Raw genomic sequence first — 27,675 nt, forward strand, 5'->3', positions numbered from 1 at the left:
TATTTTGAAGAATGCAGGCCACCTTATTGTGATGTGTTCCGAAAATTTGAACTGAGGTGGTTGCTTACGTACTCGAAAAACCGCTACTTAATACTCGCTTCCCCCCAGTTTTTATGCGTTATACACGGCATTAGTTGTTAATCCCGGTATGCTCAGTAAACTATGCGGGACACTGTGTTTAATATTTATTCGAAGTACGAAACAATATCCCGAGTGACGAGCGATAAATGTTTTTTCTCTGTATGTTCATTGCAAGCCTTTGTAGAAAGTTACATATTCAAGTGTTCCAGGGTGCCATACTGCCGCTTTCCCCGACTCCTAAAACAATTGCATGAGATATAGACTTGAATTTCTATGAAAATAGGGAGAATTCTAAGAGCAGTGCGTTGCGAAAATGTCACTTTTATGGTTTAAATGCAAGTGTTGCAGATAATTACTAAACCCTTGTTTTCCCATTTGTTCCCGTGCATCATACGGGATGCGTATAGGTTGCTTCTCCGGTGTCCTCAGTGAGCTAAACAAGGCATCTTGTTTATGTTTGGGGATAATGAATTTTCTGACGAAGTGAGACGTGTATTGATGAATTACTGTTTTTTTAAAGTTCCCAGCAAGAAGTGCTTCAAAGCATTACACGGGGAGACGGCTTAAAACGGAACTCTAATATACGGGTAACTTTTCAAAGTATGCGATGGAAACTGAAACATTAGTGCAACTGTTCGAAAAAAAAAACAGCTTCACTAAAAATTGGGTTGTAATTCACCAAGTTCGCACACCTCTGCAGTCTTTTTCTTTTTAGTATTGAAAGCAATTTATGTTGATTGTACTTCGTTCTGTATAACCTCGCCAGTACTATTACCTTAACTAGCGATACATTTATGCTGTAGACACCATGTCAAATTTTTAATTAGTAAAATTTTTAATTATTAAAATTGACTGCAACAAATGTGCAGGTTTTGGTGAGCTGCACTGCTGCTACTGGGCACTACTGCTACAGGTCCCTCTGGGCACTGAATGCCATTTGTCCCTGCATCGCATATAGATTTTATAGCGACAAAAAATAAATGCAAATTCAATTATTTTTCGGGCCTCGATGGTTCACCATGTGTTATGGAGAAATAGGTCTATTGTTACAAATAAAAATACCGGGCAGATGCATTTCCAGGCTCTTTCACTTATTATACTAGTAATTCTCTCTCTCTCTCTCTCTCTCTATCTCTCTCTCTCTCTCTCTCTCTCTCTCTCTATAGATATATATATATATATTATATATATATATATATATATGGAGAGAGAGCGAGAGAGATCTGCGGTTCGTAATTTTGCGTAATCTTAAGCGTTCAACCAGCGAATGCGTCATGCTCATGCCCAAAATTAGCCTCGACTCACCGTTTGTTTGAATAATGGTGGCTTGGTGAAATCTGACGTCTTCTAGAACCACAGGAACCTTGTAGAAAGGCTTGCCACAGCGTTTTGCCAGTGACTTCCAGGCAAGGACTATATATCCAGCCGCAGGGAACAGTATGCGCCCTTGAATTTGATGGCCCGTCAAGTAGCTGTCTGGCCCATTGTCCCCGAGGTCCAATTCGGCAATTTCCTGGGACAACTGCACATAATGATGGTCGTGTCCCTCAGTCAATACACCAGCTGGGGTAAATGCAGTGTTCGTTGTTCAGCTCTACAAACAGGAAATATGATATAATTATTGCGATAGCAATTATATTGACACTCCAGGCGAAGTTTCGTCGTCGGAGTGGCCGTGAGGTCCTGTATGATGTCCAAGTGCGATAAGATCCTATCGCTTCCCATATGCCGTGTGTGCGAGAGGAAGCACGCAAGGGAGCGCTGAGTAGAAAAATTCGGGAGTCTTAAGGTAGCTTACGTGTGGGAATGTGAAAGCATAATTATGCTGTATGTTTCCTTTGGTGAAAGGTTCCTTCCGCACGTTCCTTGTGCGCGAAGGCTCTTCCCTGCGTTCTAACTACGCCTCGGTAAGGGCAAATCAAAATGAGCTCCCTTGCCCGGAGGCAGTTCATAGTTCGAAGGACCGCACAGCGGCGTTCAATTGAATATTATTTCTTATATTCTATCAGATTATAAGCTGGGTGTTTTACCTCTGCTCCACGCTGCCATGATTCCACAGCTACCTTGGTTCTCCACAAGAAAAGTAGAAAGTTACCTATCAAGAAAGGGTGTCAGGCAAGGAGACACAATCTCTCCAATGCTATTCATTACTTGCTTAGAAAAGTATTCAAGCTCTTAGACTGGGAAGGCTTAGGAGTGAGGATAATATCTCCGCAACCTTTGGTTTGCAGATGACAGTGTCCTATTCAGCAACAATGCGGATGAAATACATCAAATGATTGAGGACCTTAACCAAGAAAGTGTAAGAGTAGGGTTAAAAATGAACATTTAGAAGACAAAGATAATGTCCAATAGCCTGGCAAGGGAACACGAATTCCGGATCGCCAGTCAGCATCTAGAGCCTGTAAAGGAGTAGCGTTTATCTAGGTCCATTACTCACATGGGATCCAGATCATGAGAAATAAATTTACAGAAGAATAAAATAGGGCTGGAGTGCATACGGTGCATACCAAAGCCTCACTGGGAGCTTACCACTGTCGCTGAAAAGAAAATTGCTCAATCATTGCATTTTACCGACGCTAACATATGGGGCAGAAACTTGGAGGTTAACAAAGAAGCTCGAGAACATGTTAAGGACCCACAAAGGCCGATGGAACGAATAATCTTAGGACTAACGTTAAGAGACAGGAAGAGAGCGGTATGCATCACAGAGCAAACGGGTATAGCTGATATTCTAGTTGACATTAAAAGGAAAAAATGTAGCTGGGCAGGCCATGTAATGCGCAGGGTGGATAACAGGTGGACCATTAGAGTTACAGAATGGGTACCAAGACAAGGGAAACGCAGTCGAGGACAGCAGAAAACTAGGTGAGGTGATGAAGTTAGGAAATTTGCAGGCGCAAGTTGAAATCAGCTAGCGCACGACAGGGGTAATTGGAGATCGCAGGGAGAGGCCTTCGTCCTGCAGTGGACTGATATATAGCCCGATGATGATGCTATTTTATACACTTATTTTATACAATCATGACGTGGCGCCACCTCCTCCATTTTGACTGCACCGTCGCTAAGCCACCGCTTTAGTCAGCCTGATGGCTGTCACGTGACGTCATCAAGTTAGGAAAACTTAGGACTAGGTGAGCATGTTTCGCTCTGCGAAAGTGTCCAGTTTATGAGCAAAGAACTGGACACGATGAAACTAAAACAGGAAGAACTAGTAACCTGAAACAAGGCGCTTCTGTCACGTAATGAAGCACTAGAAAAAAGAGTGGCTGATCTAGAGCAATATTCGAGAATGAATAATGTGGAAATTAAGGGAATCCCTACATCGCAGGGTGAAGATTGCGGAGCCATTCTGAAGCGAATTGGCGATGCTATCGAACTCCATATATTAACCACTGATATCGACACGGCACACCGTGTTGCCTCTAGATCAAATGAAAAGAGCATCATTGCTCGCTTCTGCTCACTCGATAAAAAAATGAGTTCATCAGGAAGGCGCGAAGGGCTAGGCTTCGCACTTACCACATTGGTTTCACTGGTGGCACTAACATGCCAATCTATGTGAACGACCACTTAACCATTGACAACAAGAAGGTGTTCTCGAAGGCGCTGGCACTCAAAAAAAGAAAATAAGTGGAAGTACTTATGGACAGAAAACTGCCAGATGAAAGCCCGCAAAGCTGATGACAGCAGGGTCTATCGCATTATCACTGAATCCGACCTTCGAATCTTCACGTGATGCATTGTAATTTTTTTCTTTTTCTTGCTTTTCTCCCTTTCTTTTTTCATGGCCTTGCTCTCCCACGTTGACGTAAAATCTCGTCTTAACGTAAAACAACGATCGCTCATTCACTTCAATGTTCGTAGTCTTCGTAAGAACATAGATGCAATTACTAACTTCATCGCCTCACTTCAGCATGCCTTCACTTTCATCTGCATGTCGGAGACTTGGCTTTCTGATGCCGACAACAATCTGAGTGGTTTTCCATCTTATCAAGCAGAATATTGCCACCGTCCAACTGACAGTCATGGTGGTGCCGCCATTTTTATTTCACAAGATGTTACCTACACGCGCAGATTTGATCTGGCAGTTAACGTGAATCATTGTGAGTCAGTGTGGATAGAGGTCGACCGGTCGTTCCTTAATCACAATAACAAGAACTTGATTCTTGGTTGCATTTATCGCTCACCGTCATCTTCCCTCAGCGATTTCTTGCTTTGTCTTGACGTCGTATTGTCAAGGCTAACTTCTGAAAATAAGGATGTTGTGATTGTAGGCGATGTTAATATTAACTTACTTGATACTGATTCCAATTCGTGCACAATTTACACTGACTGCTTTACTGGATATGGTTTCGAATCACTCATTCACTGTCCAACTAGATTAGCTTCTAGTGGGCGCGGTACACTCATTGATCACGTGTTATCTAACATATCACCATCGCCTTTTCCCGGGGTTGTTGATACTGATATAACCGATCATTTTCCAATTTTTCTTACATTTAACAAGGAAATACATAAGGACGATACTAGCTACTATACTTCTGAATTTAGTGCAGATACCTTTGTGGAAACCATCAGTAAAACTGATTGGTTGCCAATTAATACCACATTTGATCCCGAAGAAGCACTGAATAAGTTTTGCTCCTTATTCTTGTTGGCCGTCTAGACTAACACACGCACTGTGAAATGTGGGAAAAAATATAAATATCCGCAGAACCCATGGATGACGGAATGTCTTTTAGAATGTCTGAGGAAGAAGGAAAACATGTACAAAAAAACTAAACGTCAGCGCTTTAATACTGGACTGGCTAAACGATATAAGAGGTACTGTAATTTATTCAACGTTTTACTTAAACAGGCGAAAAAAGTACTAAGAAAATAAATTTCAACAGAATAAGAATAACCCCAAAAAAACAGGGCAGCTATTGAACTCTTTTCTTAACAAGTCATCTGTTGATGCTTCTATAACCAAAATAAATTACAATAGTCGGGCTCTTTCTGAACCCAACGAAATTGCTGATGCTTTCTCGGACTATTTTCTTTCCGTTTATACTAATAACGACATACATGCACCGTTGTATAATACATGAAGCCGTACGACACAATCATTCTTCCTCTTACCAGCTACACCAAATGAAGTGTTTCCACCATTGATAATCTTAAAAATACAGGGCCTGGCTTAGATAAAATTTGTGTAAGGCATTTAAAACTGGTGGCAAATTTAGTTTCCGACACGCTCTGTAATATTATCAACCTAATCTTTAAACATGGCTCGTTCCCTTTATTGAAAAAAACGCTAAGATTATTCCTGTTTTTAAAAAAGGCGACAAACAAACGGTTAGTAATTACTGACCGATTGCAATTCTTTCCTACCTTAGTAAACTAATTGAGAAATTATTTGTTAAACGTCTTAACGACTACTTAACAAAGTTTAAGTTGCTAAAAACAACCAATTTGGTTTCCTGCCCTGGAAGTTCCACTAATTTACCTGTGCTGTCTCTAATTGACTACATAAAAAATGTATCGATTCGGGAAACTTGGTCGGATATGTTTTTTTTACACTTTACTAAAGCGTTTGACACCGTTAACCATCGGGTCCTGTTTAATAAACTTGAGTCTTACGGTATAAACGGTCCTGCGCTAACATTCTTGCAAAGTTACTTACTTGACCGGCAATATACAGTACATGTAGCAAATACTTTTTCTGTAACAAAATGTATTAACCAGGGTGTACCACAGGGCTCAGTTTTAGGTCCTTTGCTTTTCGTTCTATATATTAATGATCTTCCAGATTCTCTTAGCTCCTCCAACTACGATCATTGCGTTTTATACGCAGATGACACAACCATATCTTCATCTGATAAATGTTTTACTGCTCTTACTTCAAAGTTAAATATTGCATTGAGTAACATTATGAAATGGTGTAGTGACAATTACTTGGTTCTGAATCCTCTAAAAACTAAATATATGGGGTTTAAAAGTGCTCAGAGGTCCTTAACGTTTATTCCTGAACTAAAGCTTGGAATTCATTCAATTCCCGCTTGCACCGATGTTACTTTTCTTGGCATTCATCTTGACTCTAACCTTACATTTCGCTGTCACTTCCAACATCTCAAGCTGAAGACTGCGTTTGGTATCGGCGCATTAATCAAAGCTCGTCCTTTTTTCTCTCGTGAGGCTCTACTCGCGTTGTATTTTGTTTTCATTCATAGTCACATTAATTACGGTATTGTTTCATGGGGCAACACGTACGCTTGTCACTTATCATCAATTCAACACATCCAAAATCAGTCAATACGCAGTATCACTTCTAGTACTATGCAATCCAATGCTTCAGCGTTACTTCGCTTGTACAGTATCTTGCCTGTTAATAATTTGTTCCAGTTTAACATAGTTGTCTTACTCCACAAGTTGCTTCATAATAACCTTACGTTTCCTTTCATTGCAGTTGACCTTTTGCAGAATAAAAATGCAACCAGATTTGCGGCTAATAACAATTTCTTGTTACCCATGGTTCATACCAATTACGGCAAAAAAACATCTGCATTCACAGCTATTTCTCTTTGGAATGAATTACCATCAACTATTAAATCATGCTCTTCTCTTGAAATCTTCAAAAAGTTACTTAAGTGTCATTTCCTGCGATAACTATACTACGATCCTGGCGGTGTATCTTAAAACTTTTCTCTCACATGTCACTTCTTAGGTTTCATCCATGTTGTTTTCATCCATGCTTGTTCTCGCGTTTCTTTCTTACCATGTTCGTGTTTCGTGTTTGCTTGATTGAATTGAATTGTCTAATAATGTATTTAATCTGTCGATGTTGTTTGATAATAGCGTTCATTTGCTGTGTATAGATAGCACCACGTTGTATTATTTACCAAGGGTCCCACTACAGTTCTTTCACTTTGGGACCCTTGTTTGTATATTATTGATGTTGTAACAACTTTTTTGGAACTAATAAAATCTGAATCTGTGTGCATTGACGCACGTACTAGGTGCACCTTTATGGCATATTCGGCTGGTCGTTTCAGAGCGCTCAGGAAGTGCTACAATGGTCATAGAAACACGCGAATAAACGTTAGTGCTACTATAATAGGCCTCTGTGGATGGAAATAAAGCAGGAACATCACTTACATACCCGGTTATTCTAGTAATAAAGCAATAATGAAGCTGTTTTACACCGCTTTTGTAGCAGAACCAGAGCGCTCTCAAACGACCACCCCAATATGCCATTAGTCATCCAGAACCGTGGAGCTGCCGTGGCGTCGGGAAAGCTTGCTCGTTTCGCAGCCCAGAGCGCCGGGCTCAATTCCCACCGAGACCAAAATTTACCACATTTTGTTCTCAGAGCCATCAATTTACTTCGTTTACAGAAACCTCCATGAGACTTATGACTTCAATTCGAGCATTTTTTCACGTTCTTACTCTTAGCGCCGTCGGCCATGTTTGGCACCACTCGTGGCGGACAACAACGCCGGCGTTTCTGCCTGATGGGAGATATAATGCTTGCGCATTAAAATGGCTAGATGCGCACCCAGTGTTGGAGGTCGCGTGATAAATCGCGCGCAAGGTTGGGGAACGGGGTTAGTGAGCGCGTGGTACCGTGCTGTGATCAAGCGGCCGCAAGGAGCAGAGGGGAGTGGGAGGCAGGTTAGCGCGCATCTTTTCCAAGCTCGGCCGTGTGGCGCCCGCGTCCTATATGGGAGGCAATCTCCGGCGGGAGACTGGCAAACCGAGTTGGCTGGTGGCTGCATGTGCGCTACGGTGCCTAAATGTCCCCCTCCTCGTCTGCCGATACGTGCAGGGTGGAGACATTCGTTGAAGGGGTGGATGCCATCGATTGTTGGCACATACTCCAATGTGGTGCTCACGCGTAAAGCCCCTTGACCACTCTTTGTACACTGCCGCCGCCGCGAACACCTCCCCGCCTCCTCCTCGCCCCTCGCGATTCCCCTCAGCGGCAGACGTTCCTGCACGATGATTGGGCTCCCTGCCATTGCCCTTGGAAACGAGCGGAGCTTCCGTTTTGCTTGTGCTTTGCTTTTTCGTTCGTGCCATGTGACCGGTGACCGCTCATTTCAGCAAGATAGTGCGTTCGCGTGCAAAGGTTTATCAAGAACGCATATATAGCTGGTGCTGAGCCTCTTATCTCTAGCTCCGCCAGAGCCAGGCAGCGTAGACATAGGGCCCTTTCTCTCTCAAATCGGAAATTCTCGGTAACTTTTAAAACTAGTAACACAAGCAATGGCCTGTTTTTGTACACAGACGCTCTGTGTTTTTTTGCCGCCATCGTCTCCGTCGGCGTCACCGTGATGTTCCGTATGAAATTCAAGGCAGGGAACATCGTCGCCGCGCGCCACATGCCTGCATGTGCGAGTGAAAGCGTGGGAGAGTGAACTGCCGACGGCGGCTCAATCTCACACGCTCAATGAAGGAAAGCAGGGAGGAAGCGCGCAATGCACCGTGGGGGGGGGGGGGGGGGGAGCTCTACCCTGGCAGCGGCTGCGTATGGGTAGGCCGCGTGGACTCTATCTTGAATGTGATCTACGATGGGTGGAGGGCTGCGTCAAATATCTGATTGCTTCCTGTGTGCTGTGTTCTCGCTGCTCAGTTCTCGTTGAAGCGAGATGCCGCAAGCATCTAAATTCGCTCGCTGCTGCAGCCGCGCTTTCTCACTCCAGCATTTTGACAGCGAGTGTGCCCGGTCATTGAGTGAGACGTGTTAATGTTTGCTTGTGCACGCGTGACACCATGCTTATTAATTCAGTAAGTGAGTGAATGCTTAGAAGATTAAACGGCCTATAAAACGACTATCCTTACTTCGTATAGCAATCTACTATGTGGCTGTTGCAATCGCTTGTTACGCCTTTAGGGCGAAACTCCGGCTTTATGTCAGGCTCGCCATAGCAGGGGATAAATTCGGCGACCTTGGGTTCTTTAATGTTCGTGCACCGAAATGCACGGTACACGAGTGTTCTTGCATTCCTCCTACGTCTGAATGCGGCTGCCGCGGTCGGGAATCAACCTCCGACATCGTGCTCAGCAGAGCTGCTTTCTATATAAATTGTGAGCAATGACAGGAGTACCGTCAAATCACTTATGCTGCTTGTGTTAGCTGTTTCAGAAACTTCTTGAAGAAGCACATGATCAACCTTACATTCTTTCCTGCAAGAGTAGCCCAGTGGGTAAGGCGCTGCGCTGCTAAGGTTGTCGTTACGATTGCGACCAGGGCGGCCGTATTTCAATGGGCACGAAATGGAAAACCGCTCATCTATATAGATTTAGGTGCACGTTAAGGACACGCAAGTGGGCAGAATTATTCTGGAGTCCGCAGAATTATTCTGGAGTCCGCCATTGCCGCTATACTGAGATCGTGATGCCATAACAAATAAATTATGGGGCTTTACGTGCCAAAACCATGATCTGGTTATGTTTCATGGCATAAACGGCGCTTCATCGAAGCGAATTGTCTTCTTAAATATATCTTAGTATTCAGCGCGCCAGCTACTGAGGACGCCAATTACATATACATAAACATGTAACAACATTTTCAAAATATTAGAAACGCATTTTATAATTTTCTGAAATTGTAACGCGACTACAAAATTTGTTTACTAAACTGCTAACGCCTAATGCTAACTTTATGCGCATTGTTTTCCGCATAGATGTTCTTCCTTCCTTGAAAACCTGATTTTACACCCGCGCGTTAGCCTACAGCTGTCGAGGAGTGAGCACTGACATGGCGGATGCCGTAGTAGACGACGCAGTTGCCGCCACCCTACACGGACCAGCTGGCGAGAAGAAGGACATAGAGGCACCCTAATGTGCGCTGTCTTCGCGTGCGCCGAGTGCCTGAAGGTCGCGTGATCTGAATTTTCGGAGACCTCTCGAAGGGGCAAGCAGGGCAGAAGGGTTCGCTCCCCACTTTTTGCCCTCTTCGTCGCATCAGCTCTGTGACAGGGTACGTTCACGAACATCCAGCGAGATTTGTTCATGCGACTTACCTGCACAAGGGTGACACCGTGTCTGCTAACTTAACTAGTGAGCGAATGTTTTGCTGACATTAATAGAGCCGCTAAATCTGCCAACCTTACTTCGTGTAGCTGTATAATACTTTACTATCGCTATCAGTCGTTAGCCTTTTGGCCGAAACTGCGACTTTTACAGCGTAAGCTGTTATGGGATCATTCCAATAGCCGTTTCGGGTCGCGATGATGCCGCCGCCGCGTAACCGCTATCGCCGGAAAAGCGAAAAAAGTACCCGATTCCCGCCGGGATCCAACCCGCGCCCGCTGCTTGGGAGCCGGATACCATACCACTGAGCCACGCAAGCGCTTGCTATCGGGTCGCGGAAAATACCCTGAATGCAAGCACGCAGGGGGAGACGACTCGAGCCTCCGCCAGTATGGTGGCCCCATCTAGGTAAGATGCCTGCAAGCGCGGCGTCCGCAGGCGCAGACGACGATATGTGATTCAGACGAGGCACGCAATCAATTTGCTCCCGAGCTGCCGAGCCTCTGCCAGTGTGGTGGCGCCATCTAGTTAAGGTGCGTGCAAACGCGGCGCGCCCGACATGTAAGCTGCAGTTGTAAGGCTTGATCAGGCTCAGCAGACTGCTGTGCAGAGAGCATTACAAGTCTCAGCTCGCAGTCGACGCTGGGCGGATAGTTCAGATCGTTCTCGTCAAAAGGAGGCGAACAGACTGCCGCGAACACCCTGTTGTGCGTGGTGCCCAAATTAGAGCTACTCTTGAGCCGCTCCGCCAGCTTAAGCTGTGACTGCTGCGTGTGGCGCGCATGCCTGTGACTTTTTTTTGCAAATAAATAGATACGTTTTGTGTTTCACAACTGATAAAGTTGATTCTGACACGTATCCTTCCAGCGTTATGTAACCCATTATTCTTCTCTAGAAGAAAGTCTCATCAAACGCTAGATTTAAACAATGTTGGTCCTTTTCTTGGATGCGTAGTATAGAAAAAGAGAAAAATAAGCAACGTTAACTTTCAAGGACCTCCCGACCGGGCAACTGCGTTTTCCAAGAAGGGCTCGAATTCACTAGGGTTTCTGTTTCCTAGAGGTGTTCGCAATTGATATTCTATCTGGGCCATTCAAGAAGGCAGCTTCAATCTAGCGACAGCTGTGAAACAATGCACTGACCCACGCCGGCGCACACGGCTCCCGCGTTCTGGACTGTACGGCTGTAGATTCCCAAAACACGGGAGCAATAGCTTAAAGGAATTGACACGAGCATTTGGTATCGTAGAACTCGTAGCGTGCTTTCTGGCCGCCGAGTCTGTCGACCACTCTTTAAACCCCGAATACAGAGAGCGGCGTGGCGTCGTTCTAGCGGGCAGTCTATCGACTACCGGCGACGCTTATATACTATCTAGAGAAATGGGGCTTGCCCGGCATTCGGTTTCGTTTGTTGCGTGCTTGTCTGATGTTTAGGGGCGCAGCGCACCTAATGTAGTTAGTGAACACCTTTCTTAGAAAATTATGTCAGTGCGGGCGTCTCGAGTCTCGCGCACTTGTTCATAACGCGAGATCTATCAGCGTGAGATCTATGAACGTGAGATCTATCAGCAGGCAACTGTTCGATAGTTTGTCTTGTCTTCGTCAGAGCAAAAACTGCTGTTGCTCAGAAGAAGACAGGTTTCCCTCTGTGAACGTTGCCTCTCATAGACAACCCTCGGTCAGCCGCTGTTGATCATTCCTTCTTCATGTTTCTGCTTATAGCCCTGTCTTGTTCGGTCGTTTTCTCATTCGTGTCACCCAGACGTTGCAACTCTCCCAGTTGATATCGATGTTGCAGGTGACTCTGATGCGCCCGCGATCTTAATAATGTTTGGCATTTCTTCTGGCAGTTTGCACTAATGGCAGCGCATTGATATCATTCCTATATAGCCAGCCGAAGTGTTTACATGTCGTATTAAAGCTAGATGCTTTACTACTGGTGTACACCAGGGTAGCAGTGCGCTTAATTCTAGTACCTGTGAAAAAATTACCTCTATTTTGTTGAATTCATGAGGTATTATGGTGTTAACTTGTACCCGTGTTCAAGTGTATGGTTCCGGAAGTCCTGACTCCGAACTAAGCGCATGCCGCAAGAAATTACCTTAATTTACCGCACTAAGGATGGCATTCTCCAGTTCAATCTGTTGCCACCACAACACTCTCGCAATTTACCCTCAGTACGCTTCACACATAAAACGTTTTTTGGCCAAAGTTGCGGGCATTACCAAGGGGATACCCCGGTGTGCATTAACAGAAAACCGCAAATGGACAGTAAAAGCCCAAAGGGAAAGGAATGAAAGTCAGAGTAATCCTGCGTTCCACCATTACACGTGGGAAATAAACATTTCTTGAGGTTTCCTGTTGCGAACATTATCAGGCAACCATAGTTGTTCTCACTTAGCACACGGACGCGCCGAGCACTGTGCCACAACGGAATTGGAATAAACACATATGAAGGCATCACGTTTACAGGCGAGAGATAGACACGGACAGTGAAATCTACGATACGCGAATTTGCGGTCTATTGTAGTTTTCAAGACACACAGATCTTTACGTATTAGCTTTGTCCTGTTGGAAGGAGCAGTTACTCAAACGTTAGGAAGGTGAAAATAAAGAGAAGAAACTCCCACAAGGCGTACTGAATTTTTTAAAATCCAGGAATGTCTGAGCTTGCAGTAGATGTAGGGTAACATCCAGTGAGCAATCTTTTTTTTGTTCAATCTTTCGAAAGAGAACCTGTGCGCTGACTGCCGTAACATTATCTTAACACTTCGTGAATGCTGCTGGCGTGTCACCTTTGACGATGGGCTGAAGTCCTCGCACTTTGCGACGCTCCACGACTGCGAGTGGTCCCAGCTGACAAGATGTGCTATGCTGGGAGTTCCGCGCGGTACGGGCATTGACACCGGTGGATACAGCGGTGACAGGTTAATTTTCACGCCTAGAACATGCAGCTTGCCCAGTGAGTTGAGAAAGAACGCCGGGTTGTCCACGTTGCGCTTCATGAGGCCCAGGCTGGTGGCTTCACTGCCCAGAGCACGGCGCAAGACTGCCTGTAATTCATTGGATACGAAACTTGTGGAAGAATGGAGCATAGTAGAAAACAAGTGAAACTGATGCGCTAACAAGTTGGCATACAATCGTCCCGTCCGTCCTTTTTTATTATGCGGGCGCGTTAAGCGTTCATTTACGTGACAACGCTGTTTTATGCCTTTCATTCTTGAGAGTCGAAAACAAGCGTGAGAAGGCAGAAAATGCTGCGAAGAGGCGATTCTTCTATTTGTTCCATTCACTCCCTAGATCCGCCAGCACGCGGCGCTCACGTCGTTATCATTGGTTTCGGCCGTTCGGTTCAACTAATAACATAGAATATTAAAATGAAGTGAATACTACATTCTCAAATACAGCAACATGTTTACCATTAGTGCTAATAAATCGCGGCAGGATTCAGACACCGCCTATGCCGCTACCGCTATCGCCTCCGCTAACTGCCAACGTGATGCCTATTCAATCCAACCGGGCCGCGGATGCACATGGGGCTGCTTAGGTAACGCGCGCAAATTTTCTACGCCCTTGTAGTCCTGTAGCTGTGCCTCACTGTAAAGCCGACGCATTGTTTTAGCTTTCATGCGTCTCTAACGGGGTGTGACGTAATGTGGTTGCGTAAATTACTAAAGCTGGGAGTATGGGACATCACTTCATAGCTGCACGCCTAATTACTAAAAGCTGGTTCGCTAAGACAGCACCTCGCAGTTAGGAAGAGAGAGTAAGGTTCGGGAAAGCCCGTTTGAAAGAACAGAAAAGTAGTCAATATTTCGCAGCCGCACTTGTCGGCTAGCGTACGAAAACTCTATTTCAGATGACTGGAAAGGCGACGAATCACTCGTCTTTTTTTAACAATCGTCGTCTTTGGTCTTTAAGCGAAGTTGATAAACAGGCGTTGCGCGTGCAACGCATGGCACAAGGCGAACACTCCACAAAATAAGGAAATAGAGAGGGAGAGCGAGCATGCGCACTGTCTGACGCCAGCCCGGAACCATTCTCGATTACGGCTTGATATGACGTCACCCGCGTTTTTACAATTTCTTGGTTTTCGGATAGATTTAGGCGCACGTTAAAGAACCCCAGGTGGTCCAAATTTCCGGAGTCCCCCACTACGGCGTGCCTCATAATCAAATCGTGGTTTTGACACGTAAAACCCCATAATTTAATTTTTTTTGGTTTTCGGAGATCACTGTGCGGGTTCGATAATGTTGAACCTAATGCATTTATTGCGTGGTCAGCTGTTCTCAGAAGTGCACCAGGATGAGGAACGCGTTAACACCAACTCGTGCCACACCTTCCTGCATTCTCTTTAACAATGGAGAGGCGATATATGTGTGCGCGACATGCAGCCGAGGCCGACTCCCGGACTGGTCTTACGCGGTCAGCTGCTTCCAGCCATCCCGCAGGTGTGATAAGGTGAAAAACACTTTTAAATAATAAGAGGCATGTTATCACATTGCCAAAGTAACTAGTGAACTTCAGCATTGAGCAAAGAAAGGTCCACTCGGAATAAAATTTTGTGCTTTAGATGCAATTAACCATAGAGCAAAAACTGATATACCATAAACTTTAAACATTGGTAAAATTCAGCCTCAGCTTTCGGAGCAAATACCGAAGGCATAAGTGCGGAAGGAACATGGCGTTCAGGTTTCTGAACCTGCATCTTTTCATAGATTGCGGTAATGTTTGTAATCATGGTCTTTATTGCGTAAACATTCGTTGGCGAGTACCCCAGCAAAGTCTGTCACGCGAAAAGTGTACTGCCATGTATGTGCACTAATGTGCGTAATTTGCGAATTTAAGACATTTAATCATTATAATAGTTGATGTAAATGTAGATGATTGGTAGCGTTAAAAGGGATAAGAAACAATTGAGGAAGAAATATCACAGAGAATACCCATATTATGAGATTTATGCCTATCCATAGGGATTCATAGAAGTCTATAGCAGGGAATTTTCCAACTGGAAATTTGGGCATGGCGCCAACATGAATTTGAGGGTAGGTAAACATGAAATTTGGCGGTGGGCCAATGTGAAATTAAGGGGCAGCCCAACTAAAATTTGGAGCTGGGAATCATAACTGTAAAAGCCTGCTTCTGGAGTTTGGCTTCTTAATCGACGAAGCCTCCTCCACTACGTAAGTTCTCATCTTTTGTGCTCATAGTATGTCGCGGAGATAAATTTATCCTAGTTTCGCTCCAATCTTATGTTTTATTGCGCACAGCTAAAGCTCAGAAATATTCTAAAATGATAAAAAAATCATTCGTGATTACGAATAGCAACTATTCGATTGGAGGACAGAATCAAATGGGACACTGTTCGATTCAGTATTACAAAGTTTGAAATATTGCCATACACCTAAAAATAATGTAGCCTAGGCACTTCACTTCTCAGTGTGTATAAATTCCGTGGTAAATGCTGACCTGTAGTAAGCAGTGCGGTGCGATTTCTACCACGACGGCGTTTTTAGGCACATGCTGTAGGGCCTCACAGAAAAGTACGGGTGAGAGAAGGTTGTTCACGTGGTACTCGGCCGAGGATGTCTGGGCGATGGGCTCGTGCCAGCGGCTCTCAGGAAGCGATGAGCACACCCAGCGCTGGCTGCGGGGCTTTGGTTCAGGAATAACCTGCGCAAGAATAAGAAAAGTTATGTACATTCCACACACTTTCAAAACCAATATACAGGGCGCTTCAGCGAATGCTTTCAAAATTTATTAAAGGCTGCCTGTGGCAGACAGCCCAATTCTACTTAATGAGCTGGTCTACTCGAAAAGGCGGACATTACTTGCACAAAAATCGAAATGCATAACTAATCAACAAAAATTCACTAATTAAGTTTTTAACTAATTACCTGATGGCCCATATCTCAATTTAAAAATTGTAGACATGGAGATCGCAAGGCGGATCCATTTGGAAATAATTCACAGGATGACATCAGTTTCGAGATATTAATTCCCGAAGTTTGAGGATAAATGCATTGGCGTTCCAGTTAATTTTGTGCTTCTGTGCATAAAGCGACATTTTGTTAAGCAACTAACTTGAACGCCAATGCATTTCTCCGCAAGGTTCGAGAATTAATATCATGAAACTGGTGTCATCCCGATAATTCATTCCAAGTGGATCCGTCTTGCGAACTCCACGGCTGCAATTTGTAAATTGCAATATAGGCCATAAGGTAATTAGTTAAAAACTTAATTAGTGAATTTTTCTTAAATATTCGATTCTGCATTTACACTTCTTGTGCAAGTGATTCCCGCCTCTACGAGTAGACTAGCTCATGAACTAGAATTGTGCTATCTGTCCCAGGCAACCTTTAAGAATTTTTGAAAGTGTTCGCTGAAACGCCCTGTATATATATATATATATATATATATATATGCATCCAAAGCATTTTGCAAGTAGCTGGTTCCTGAGCGTCGCTTGGAATTCCGAAAAGCGTTAAGAGATGGCGCAACAGGTTTCTTCTTTTTTATTATTTTTGTAAGGCAATGCTGGGTGGCATGGGTTGGGCGCCTTTTGAAGTCAGACAAGGGCCCAGCGAAATTAATTTTGGACAATAGCTCAACAAGATGGATCAAAATAAGTGGGTGGCTAAAGTGCACAATTACCTGTGCTTGAAAGGCGCGCAGACAGAACGGAGGAAGAGCTTAAGAAAGTCGGCACCCAGGTGCACGGCAATTGAAAATGTAAATTAAAAAAGAAAAACAGCAGTCATCAGAAAGAACGAGATAAACAGAGACAGCGAATGGGATGCAAAGAATGGAAACAAAAAAGACGTGGAGATTTACAAGAATGGGAAGGAAGAAATTAGAAGGGACAATCTGTACGATAACATAAAGGGCAGTGCCTTGAAATTTGAGGCTCGAGGTGGTTGCCTAAGGATGAAAACATGCCGGAGCAAAGGAAGGAGGAAGGAAGGAAGGAAAATAAGAGGCGAAAGGCAGAGAGGTTAGCCAGGATAAGTGTCCGTTTGGCTACTCTGCACGGGGGGATGAGGGTAAGGGCAAAAAAGATTAGAAAACAAGAGAAGATTAAAAAGAAGAAAACGAAAACAAAAAAGAACAAAAAAACACATCTGTCCGCACAATTCTATAGTTTTTCATGAAGTCCTGTTTAGCAAATATTCCCAAGGCATGTCTATGCTGCAGCGAAAATCCAGAGACCACTCAGCAAATCCTAATTGAATGCGAAGGGGTTCACCCAGTGAGACCCGTAGGTAACGTACAGTGGCGTAGCCAGAAATTTTGTCCGGGGGGGGGGGGGGGGCTCAGGTTGCAGCGCGGCCTCCTCCTTATAGAATTTGTCGAGGGATCAAATGCATGAATAATAACTGCATTGCCAATTTCATTGTATATTAGATGCTGCAAACGAATTATTGAACGCTATGCACTGTCCATTAAAATATGTATGTTTTCATAACAGAATATATTCGTATGCCCCAAAAATTGTGGCAGAAATAACTGATATCAATTCTTCCGTGTTTTTTTTGTCTGATTAATAAGTAAAGAAAATATCACATGAACTTTAGAACTATTGACCCTTTTCACGCAGCAGTTTGTTTTAGGAAAACGAGATGGCGCTCACGGCGGCGCGCCATACCTCTCCTCAGCGACCGCGCACGAATACGAAACCATTACCGATTCTACCTTGCTTCTGTGCGATCAGCTGTCGGAAATGCAACTGAGTTTTCGCTAACACGCTATGCTCCAATCATGCTAGATTGAATAATGTGGATTGAAGACGTGTGCAGTAGTTGGCTGCAAAAATAGTGACTGGCATGTTAAGGAATAGAATGAATCTGTGTGGCGAAGTTCGCGGACCGCTGCTGCAACTGCCCGAACATGTTACCGGCACTTCGTGATGTACGGCTTTCCTCGAGGATACAGAAATTTGCTCATCCGCCAGCCTTGTATCGCTAACCTTCATAGAAAGGGCTTCATCCCCAGAACGTCGGCAAGAGTGAGTACCACTCGTTAAACAATGACAAAGGGAGTAGCGCCGCTTCCTGTCATAGTAAGTTTCGCGCACGTTATCTATACACATCTATCCAAATGGCAGGAAAACTTACGCCCACTCTATCGCCGACGTATCAAGAATAAGTGAATGGACGCACACTTGAATATATGCGCACTGTATACACACAATAAATGACGGACTACGCCTATGGCGCACCAATGGTCGAAGCTGAATGTTTCGTGACGGTCCACAAGAGTAAGCAAGTTACTAGCTGTAATATATATTTGCTACAAGGTATTACAATGTACAAAACAGCTACGTTTCAAGCCTTGTGCGCAGCAAGAACAAATCTGTCGGATTCGGAACTAAGTAAACCCGCGAGCGATTAGGCAGAAAATAATCAGATAGTGGCCGCATCAAGGAACTTCACTGAGTCTGAAACTGACAAGCCACTGCTTCAAAATATTTGCCGAATAAAGAACAAAGAGCTAAACACACTAACCCTGACTGAATTCATAATCGCAAAGCTTGGAATGCATATTTAGCCCCGATTTTAGAAGAAGCACCATATAAACTGCCTGCGCCGTTTGGACATAGCTTAATCAGCTCCGCAAGCGCTTTTGCATGTTCTCTGAAGCTGTGATCAAAGCTTCGTGTCGTCCACCTAGTCACCGTCTACGATATCTCCGAAAACAGAGGTTTTCTAAGCCGCGCCGGCGTCATACGCTTCCATTGTAAACAAGGAGGCAACGGAGGCAGTTCAGGCAAGCAATGGACGCGTCACCACGTGATCAAATATGGCAGCGCCCACGGGATCGCCGCGAAAACGGTCAATACCAGTTCGAAACCAGCAAAGCAGTGCATGCAGCTTATATGAAAAACGTAAAGGCCATAAAATGAATAAGTTGAGGACACATATTTTGATTAATCTTTGTCATTCAAGAACCTTCTTTACATTTTTGTACATATGCAACGGCCAGGAAGAAACCTCAATGACGCCATCCCTCGTTGCAATCGATTGCGCAGGAGCAGCTGTAATTCGTCGTGTATTGTAATTACACCGAGATAATACTCGCAGCAGTCAGTACAAATAAAAATTGGGAGTTCTGCAAAGTACATATTATAAATGCGAAGATAGAATGGAATATACAAATGCGAAGATACAATTCGCTAAAGGAAAAAAAAGGTTGCTGGAAACAAAATTCACTGCTTGTATACACAAAACCTCGCAGTAACATATTAAAAAATACGTATGAGTCTCCAATAAATCTACGTACTTAAGCAAACGTCAGTGTATATAATGCATCAAATACGACAAATAAACATGTTGCTCAGTCACAGATAGTATACTTTGCGCACAGAAAGACAGATGATCCTGGCAAGAACATAACTACGATCGCAGAAATCGTGATATGTACTTGGGCCATGCAGTGGTCGCGACAGTGCCATGTGGGAAGAATAATAGAAGAATAATGCATAAATCAGTACGAAAATGTGTAATTTAACTGCCTGCACAACGCCAACAATTATTCTGCACCCAAAATTAAAGGAGGCTATTCCTTCGTTTCAAAAAGAAATAAAACCAGGTAGCTGAAAAGGAAAGAAAAGGACAAACGAAGGCCACAGATGATGCGGTAAGTTGAACTACCCAATATCCGAGTATTTTTGGCGAACGCCGCGTGGGCCGGGCTTTCAATGAGCAAGGTCGGTCAAAATTGGTTATTGGTATCCTCGTAATTTTTGTATTCGTGTGATAATTGTGATCATGATGCTAACTGCTGGAATAAACGGCGAAAATTTCTGCGGTTTTAAAAGCTAATGAGCGGTCATACGTTTTCATAATTAAGAACTTATGGAGCTGAAGGAACAGTGCTTTTTACTTGCATTGATTTTTGCTGCTTCGTTTTCTAAAGGACAAACTTCTCTCGGCGGGAAAGTTGAGCGAAGCGGCCAATGACTTCGGACATGTTGATGCCGACGTCTCTGTGGGTGTATAGAAGCGCCAGCCTAACCATGCGTTCCACAGGCATTGTGGAGCGCAAGTAGTTTTTTAGCAAATTCTTGTTAAAAAATATTCTCTCTGCGCTGGCAGTGGTCACTGGAAGGGTGACTAGAAACTGCAGCAGTATTTACACATTTACATAGAACCTGCTGTCGTAGTGAGAGATGGGCATCTATTCCGGTGCTAAAACCTAATAGACTCCCTTGATGTCGTTGGCATACTTGTTTAGGTACCTTGCAGAAACAGTAGGCTGTTCGATTCCAGCGATGTCCGACGTTTCGTCAGGAAGTATGGAGAAGCAGCCTGCTTTTGAATCTAAGCTTTCTTTGATAATGTCACCACAAATTTCTATAATTTGTTTTTGTGCATCTGGGCTTAAATACGAGGCAATACTGGGGCAACTTTACAAATGGTTCTTCAGATATGTATCTCCACAATCAGCTCGCATGCGAAGAAGCACTCTGAAAATGCCTGTATTTTCAGCAGGGGCATTGCTTAAATCCATAGGGCCCCTGTCCCTGTGGCCACGGAGAGCCAGACCTTGCCGCCCGCAAAAAAAATGCTCAATAATAGGCTGTTCACTTTCTTCTGTTCTCTCATATTTTACTTTGCCTGCCCTGGTCCAGCTGATCAATCACATTGGGCACGCTCCCTGAAAATGTTTGGAGAAAATTATCAGCTGCTAGCTGACAGTCACGGTGATATTTAGTATTTTCGTGTGTGGGAGATTGCGAGCGCGCGCTCCCATTTATGGAATGGCTTGGACACAAGCGTTCCAGTGCGTGCATGGTGGCCCAAGTTTATAAGAACATTAGCCCCATAAAGTTCTAGAATCTTTTAAAGCATGCCTTCGGAAATGTCAGCGCACCTTTCGCCTCAAAAGTTTATGAAAACTTTATACCCATAAAGTTTCGTAATTGAAAGCCATGCGCTCCTTATATTCCGCGGCCTCTGCGAGATGCCGCAACGCGCCCGCTCGCTATCGAAAAGCCGTTGAAAGTTTGTGCTCGGATGGGGCTCCTTGCGTTACGTGACTCCATGTGCAAGGACGTTGTCACGAAATCCAGCCCGAGTTCGCAATGTTCGTGCCGAAATGTCTTTTCGAGCGTGAAAAGGACATTGTAGACAAAATCCACAATGATTGCCGGCGTCGGTGGTAGTTGTGGTCGGCGGTGCATGCCAGCACGAAAAAATGTCGGGGGGGCTGAAGCCCCATCAGCCCCCCCCCCCCCCCCCCTGGCTACGCGCCTGGTAACGTACACCTTCCAGAAGCACTTGTATTTAAAGTTAACTGAAGCATCAACCGGTCAACAGTCCAGATACGCAAGCGACGTTCGGAGCATTGGTGGAAAAAAGGCAGGGAAGGAATTGACACGACCAACATTCGTTGCAGGCTCAGGTAGCGGTACAAGGTAGATAGAGAAGTTTTGAGGAAAAAAAAGATGTGTATTAAAATGTACATGTAAGATGGAGATGTGTACCAAAATGCTGGAATGAAAAACATGTACAGGCATACCTGATAAACTGAGCAGGCTGGGTGACTATTTGTCAGCACCCCGTTTCAAAATGGGATGCTTTATAAATCATCATTATCAACTGAGTGTGTATGACGACAGTAACAAGAAGATGGCAAGACAACAATCACAGCAACCATAGCGACGACAGCAACGAAGATAGCATGACGGCTACGGCAATGGCATGCTGACTGATTTATAATGCTCTCTCTCGAAATGGTAAAGCCAGTTCCGAAATGGCCTTGGTCGATCCCGAAGACCAGTATGGCGATCAACCAGGTTCGCAAATACTTTGGCGGATCAGATGACAACATATTTGTGCCAGCCACAGGTGAGGTATCTCCGGGATCAAGTTTCCATGCAGCACCGGAATTCATCAATCCACAAAAGCAGCAAAGTCCTCATAATAGAAGGTATGTTACTGCCTGAAAAAGTGAGTTAAGTCCTGGAACTTGGACATACGTTCGCAACAGTATCCGAGGAAAAATCCAGAGGTACTCTCGTGCTGCAAGTATCCAGCTGTGCTCCGAAAGATGAAGCCGTGAGGCTGAACTCTCAAGGCGTGAACGCCCTACACGTATGTAAGCTTCCGCGGTCGGAGCTACCTCTAAAAGGCGTCGTTTCGTACCTTGTTGAAAATGAACTGTCCGTGGTACATGCTGACAAGAAGGAGGCATTGTAGTATTTTCAAACGATAGCTGCGACAAAAAAAAAGCCAAAGAAGCGATGATAGAGGTGTTTAGCGAACACAAAGGGATTTCAATGGCTAAAGTTAAGAGCAGAGCCGTCGCGGTGTGCAGGGACATGAAACTTGATGAGGTGCTGAAAGGAATGGGAAAAAAGCAAAAATGCTAGTCGCGATTAATTTTTGCGCAGACACGCACAAAGATGTCCGGTTCAGAGTGGCTGTATCAGAAAAAAGCACGCAGAACAAGTCTATCGCAATCCACTTATCAGGAAAGCAATTAAACGGTTATTATCGTATCATTCCGTCCATTCAAAATTGCGAAAAAGGGGAGTTGCGAAAATGTGTTTCAATAAAGCATTTATAAATTCGCGCCTACATTGCATCGATGAAGGGTTCAGAATTCAAGCCGTGAGGCTCCGTGATGCAACCTATCTCAGTCAAGTTCCTGTACGAGTTGTAGAAGGGCTGCTTGCGTAAGTGCAAAAAAGAGGAACAACTAATCGTGAGCAGAAAGAAAGTAGTAACCATGACAAAAAGAAAGTAGTAGTAGTGATACCATATATTCGGCGGTTATCGCACAGCCTTAAGAAAATTGAATGCCACGGCAACATCAGCCGTGATTATCTCTGCTCCTAATAAATTAATCAGTCTTTGCAGAAAAACAAGACCGGAGAAGAAAGCGAGTGACGCGCGCTGTCAAGTAAAACACACCAACGAGCTCGTGGAATGCAAATGCTCAATTTTCTATCGCATCCCTCTATTGCATGGAAAGTACCCGCTGTGGTTGCTTTGTGGCTTTGGTGTTGCACTTCTAAGCACGAGGTCGCGATGGGGGCGAAATGCAAACACACCCGTGTACTTAGATTTAGGGGTACGTTAAAGAACCCCAGGATGTCAAAATTAATCCGAAGTCCCCCACTACGGCGTGCTTCTTAATCAGATCATGGTTTTGGCACGTAAAACCACATAATTTTATTTTATTTAGATAGCTGTCAAGGTGTTTATTGAAAGGATTGAGAGGTCGAACTCGGTGCGGCAGTCAGAACCCTGCGAGTAGTCAGGACAAGCCCCGTGCGTAAAAGCGCTGGTGATGCGCCTGACTGACCGGCACCACTTCGTTACATTTTTCTCCCGGAGGAAAAGACGCCATCCTGGCGATCTAAGCATACGGTAACATAGAGGGATCGTAGAAGGGCTTGAGCCGATCTACGTGAGCAGTTTCACGACCGCGACGGCGCTGATCAGAAGACGGTGACACAGGCTCGACGACATAATTCACGGGGGAAGTTTGTGCAATTATAAGGTAAGCACCATGATATCTTGGGAAGCAGCTTAGAAGAAAGTCCGGGAGCTAAAGGTGGCACCCACAGCCAAACCAATGAATCGGAAGGGAAGCTTGGGGTAACAGAGCCACCCCGACGAAGCTTCTGTTGTGTCTGATCTGCGGTGGCAAGACAACGGGCAAGTTGCCTGCATTCTTCAGCATGCTGCGCAGCTTGAGATTAAGGAACACATTCCGATAAATCAGGCTAGTAGGGTAGCATAGTATCGATGGTGCAGGAAGGTTCACGGCCGTACAGTAAGAAAAACGGAGAAAAACCAGTGGCAGTATTATAGGCGAACGTGACGAATGGAAGCACAGCGTCCCAGTTGGAATGGTCGGACGCGACGTACATGGCAAGCATGTAGCAAAGAGTACGGTTGAAACGCTCCGTCAGCCCGTTCGTCTGCGGATTGTATGCGCTAGTGGTCTTGTGAATGACGTGACAGTCCTTGAGAAGCGGCGTCACGACTTCAGATAGAAATGCGCGGCCTCGATCACTGAGAAGTTCCCGAGGGGCTCTGTGAGGAAGAACAAAATGCCACAGTATGAAGGATGCAACATCTTGTGCAGTTGCAGATGGAAGTGCAGCGGTTTCTGCATAGCGTGTGAGGTGATCCTCTGCAACGATAATCCAGCGGTTGCCAGCACCAGTACAGGGAAGCGGGCCATAAAGGTCGATTCCGACCCGATCAAAAGGAAGGGATGGACAAGGAAGCGGCTGCAAGGGTGCGGCAGTGGAAGGAGGGACCGACTTTCAGCGCTGGCAGTCGAAGCAGCAGCGGACGTACTTGCGAACGAACTTCTACATGCCAGGCCAGTAATACCGCAGCCTAAGGCGGGTGTAGGTATTTAACACGCCACCGTGTGCACATTGGGGATCAGTGTGAAGCGATGCGCATAGATCAGCCCGAAGATGACGCGGTATTAGTAGGAGCCATTGCCGACCCTCGGGGTGATATGTGCGACGGTAAAGGAGTTGGTCGCGAATAAGAAAGTGATGCGCCTGCCGCCGTAGATTCCTAGACGCCGTAACAGTGGTAGGATCCGCGAGAAACTCCAGAAGCGAAGAAATCCAGGGGTCTTTGCTCTGCTCAGAGCGCATCTCATCGATGGCAAGAGCTGAGAGAACAAAGTTGATTGGGCCAAGACTGTCAGGATGAGGGTCAGATGAAACTGGCGAGCGGGAGAGAGCGTCGGCGTCGGTGTGCTTGCGTCCAGAGCGATACAGGACCCGGATGTCGTACTTTTGCAAAAGGAGTGCCCAGCGTGCGAGGCGGCCAGAGGGGTCTTTCAGTGAGGAGAGCAGGCACAGCGCATGGTGGTCCGGTACTACATCAAATTGGCGGCAGTATAAATAAGGTCGAAATTTCGTAAGGGCCCAGAGTATGGCTAAACATTCCTTTTCTGTAACAGAGTAGTTTAGCTCCGACTTTGTCAGCGTGCGGCTAGCATAAGCAACGCGTATTCCCCAAGACCAGTTTTGCGTTGGGCAAGAACCGCCCCAAGGCTGACTCCACTAGCATATGTATTGACTTCAGTTGGGGCAGCGGGGTCAAATGTCGCAGAATAGGAGGATAGGTTAGCAGATGGCGAAAGGTCGTGAACGCGTCATCGCATGCTTTCGACCAGGCGGATAAGGCGTTGTCTCCAGCCAGCAGTTGAGTCAAAGGGGCGATGATCATGGCGAAGTTCTTCACAAAGCGGCGAAAATAGGTACAGAGGCCGACGAAACTGTCTAATGTCTTCAGATTAGTGGGTTTGGGGAACTCCGCAACTGCATGGAGTTTTGCAAGATCCGGAAGCACGGCTTCTTTGGATACGACGTGGCCTAAGATGGTAAGCTTACGAGCAGCAAAGAAGCATTTTTTGATGTTAAGTTGCAGGCCAGCCTTAGACAGCTTAATACCTCTCTTAGTCGTTGGAGGTGACTCGAGAAATCAGGTGAGAAGACAACGACATCATCTAGGTAGCACAGACACGTGTGCCACTTGACACCGCGCAAGATACTTTCCATCATACGCTCGAACGTAGCGGGCGCATTACATAGGCCGAATGGTATGACATTAAATTCGTATAGTCCGTCCGGTGTAACGAAGGCGGTTTTGGAGCGCTCAGCCTCTGCCATGGGGACTTGCCAATATCCAGACCGCAAATCCAAAGAGCAAAAGAACTCGGCACCTTGAAAAGAGTGAAGAGCATCGTCTATGCACGGTAGGGGATATACGTCTTTGCGCGTAATTTGGTTAAACGTAGTAAATCCAGGGGTCTTTGCTCTGCTCAGAGCGCATGTCATCGATGGCAAGAGCTGAGAGAACAAAGTTGATTGGGCAAAGACTGTCAGGATCAGGGTCAGATGAAATTGGCCCAAAGGTTCCAAAAGGTTCGACAGGCTGTGCGCTCGCAGTACTCAAATACAGTCCGGAAAGCGACGTCGTTACTTTTACTATCCGTCGGCAAAGTCCTGCGCGTAACAGCGAGATTTCTGCGCCTGTATCGACCAGTGCGAATGTTGGAATCCCTTCGACATATACCTCAATTACGTTGCAGGTGTGATTTCGAGGCCTTGGGTAAATCGAAGGGGACGCATTTCTCGCCTCGGGAACTGCGGCACTTAGTTTCCCTGAGGGAGAGGGCTTGGGCGGCGTCTCATCGGTGAGATGGAATGGCGGCGTGGGGATGGCGAACGACGAGTAGTGTTGAGAACAGGAGTTTCATCTGGGGGTACAGGGGATTGTAGCTGTCGAGGGGCGTAAGTGTTCATCGGTCGGCAGTAATCATAAGTAGGCTGCATACGGCGTCGACAAAAGCGGGCAACGTGTCCCGGAATACCACAATGGTAGCAAATTGGGCGGTTGTCGGCTGTGCGCCAAGATTTGGCTGGTGCGGTAGCTGTGGTCTAGGCGGCTAGAAGGGAATCGGGGGCGGTCGCGCAACAGCTTGGAGAGCTGGACGTGGAGCGAAGGGCGGCCTTGCAGTGACGTCAGCGCATGTCAAGGGCGCCGGGACTGTAGGCGGTTGAATAGCAGCTGGCAGGCACTCAGCGACTTGCTCCTTGATGACGGTCTGTAACCCCTGTGTCAGTGGGGAGTATGTTTGCGCGTTCGTAAAGGGCACCAGAGAAAGCTGCCGAGCAACGTCTTCTCGCATGAACTCCTTTATCTGGTGCATTAGAGGCGACTTGTCAACACCTAGCGTCAGACCTGAGATAGAGGCGAATTCTGAAGGCGGATGTCGTGTGACAACTCGCTGCCTTCGAAGTTCGTCGCAACTTTGACACAGCACAATGACGACAGACACTGTGGTCGGGTTCCGGATGACCAACATCTGGAAGGCGTCGTCCTTAATTCCCTTGAGGATATGCCGGACCTTATCGGCGTCTGGCATCGTTGCGTCGACTCTGTTGCACAGATTAACGACATCTTCGATGTAGCTGGTGAAATTCTCACCTGGTTGCTGGGAGCGTCCGCGCAGGCGTTGTTCGGCCTGAAGTTTACGTACCGCAGGTCAACCAAAGTCTTTCGTGAAATTGGTTTTGAACGCCGATCATGTCGGGATGGCGCATTCGTGGTTACGATACCACAAATGTGCAACGTTGCTCAAGTAGAAAATTACGTTGTTGAGCTTTTCCCTATCGTGCCAGTGGTTGTGCGCGCTGACTCTGTCGTACCAGGCGAGCCAGTCCTAGGCGTCCTGATCACCGGTACCCGCAAAAATCGCAGGATCCCGCTGACGCTGCACGCCAGGACAGATGACAGTTGGTGCCCTGACTGCAGCTTGTTGGGCTGGATCGTCAGGCATGGTTCGAGAAGGCTGGGCGGGATCGTCCTGGCATGGGCCGAGATGATTGAAGGGTTCGGCTTCGAAGTTCCAGCGTTGATGGAGTCGTACCCAGCACTCTCTACCAAATGTCATGGTGTTTATTGAAAGGATTGAGAGGTCGAACTCAGTGCCTGCAATCAGAACCCTGCGAGCAGTCAGGACAAGCCCCGTGCGTAAAAGCGCTGGTGATGCGCCTGACTGACCGGCACTTCGTCGTATTTCATAC

The 27,675-nt window shown here is 45.7% G+C and overlaps 1 protein-coding gene across 1 annotated transcript in view; it reads right to left on the reverse strand.

The window, feature by feature from the left end:
- The window catches only part of LOC119444367 (fatty acid synthase-like), a 296,692-nt gene that overhangs the window by 174,472 nt on the left and 94,545 nt on the right, over positions 1 to 27,675 (reverse strand). The window contains exons 11-13 of the mRNA XM_049663302.1: positions 15,570 to 15,773; positions 12,896 to 13,153; positions 1,387 to 1,603 (exon numbers count right to left, since the gene is read on the reverse strand). Coding sequence (XP_049519259.1) covers positions 1,387 to 1,603; positions 12,896 to 13,153; positions 15,570 to 15,773 — 679 coding nt within the window. The remainder of the gene's footprint in view (positions 1 to 1,386; positions 1,604 to 12,895; positions 13,154 to 15,569; positions 15,774 to 27,675) is intronic.

The sequence above is a fragment of the Dermacentor silvarum genome, chromosome 3, assembly GCF_013339745.2.
Source record: "Dermacentor silvarum isolate Dsil-2018 chromosome 3, BIME_Dsil_1.4, whole genome shotgun sequence".
NCBI lineage: Eukaryota > Metazoa > Arthropoda > Arachnida > Ixodida > Ixodidae > Dermacentor > Dermacentor silvarum.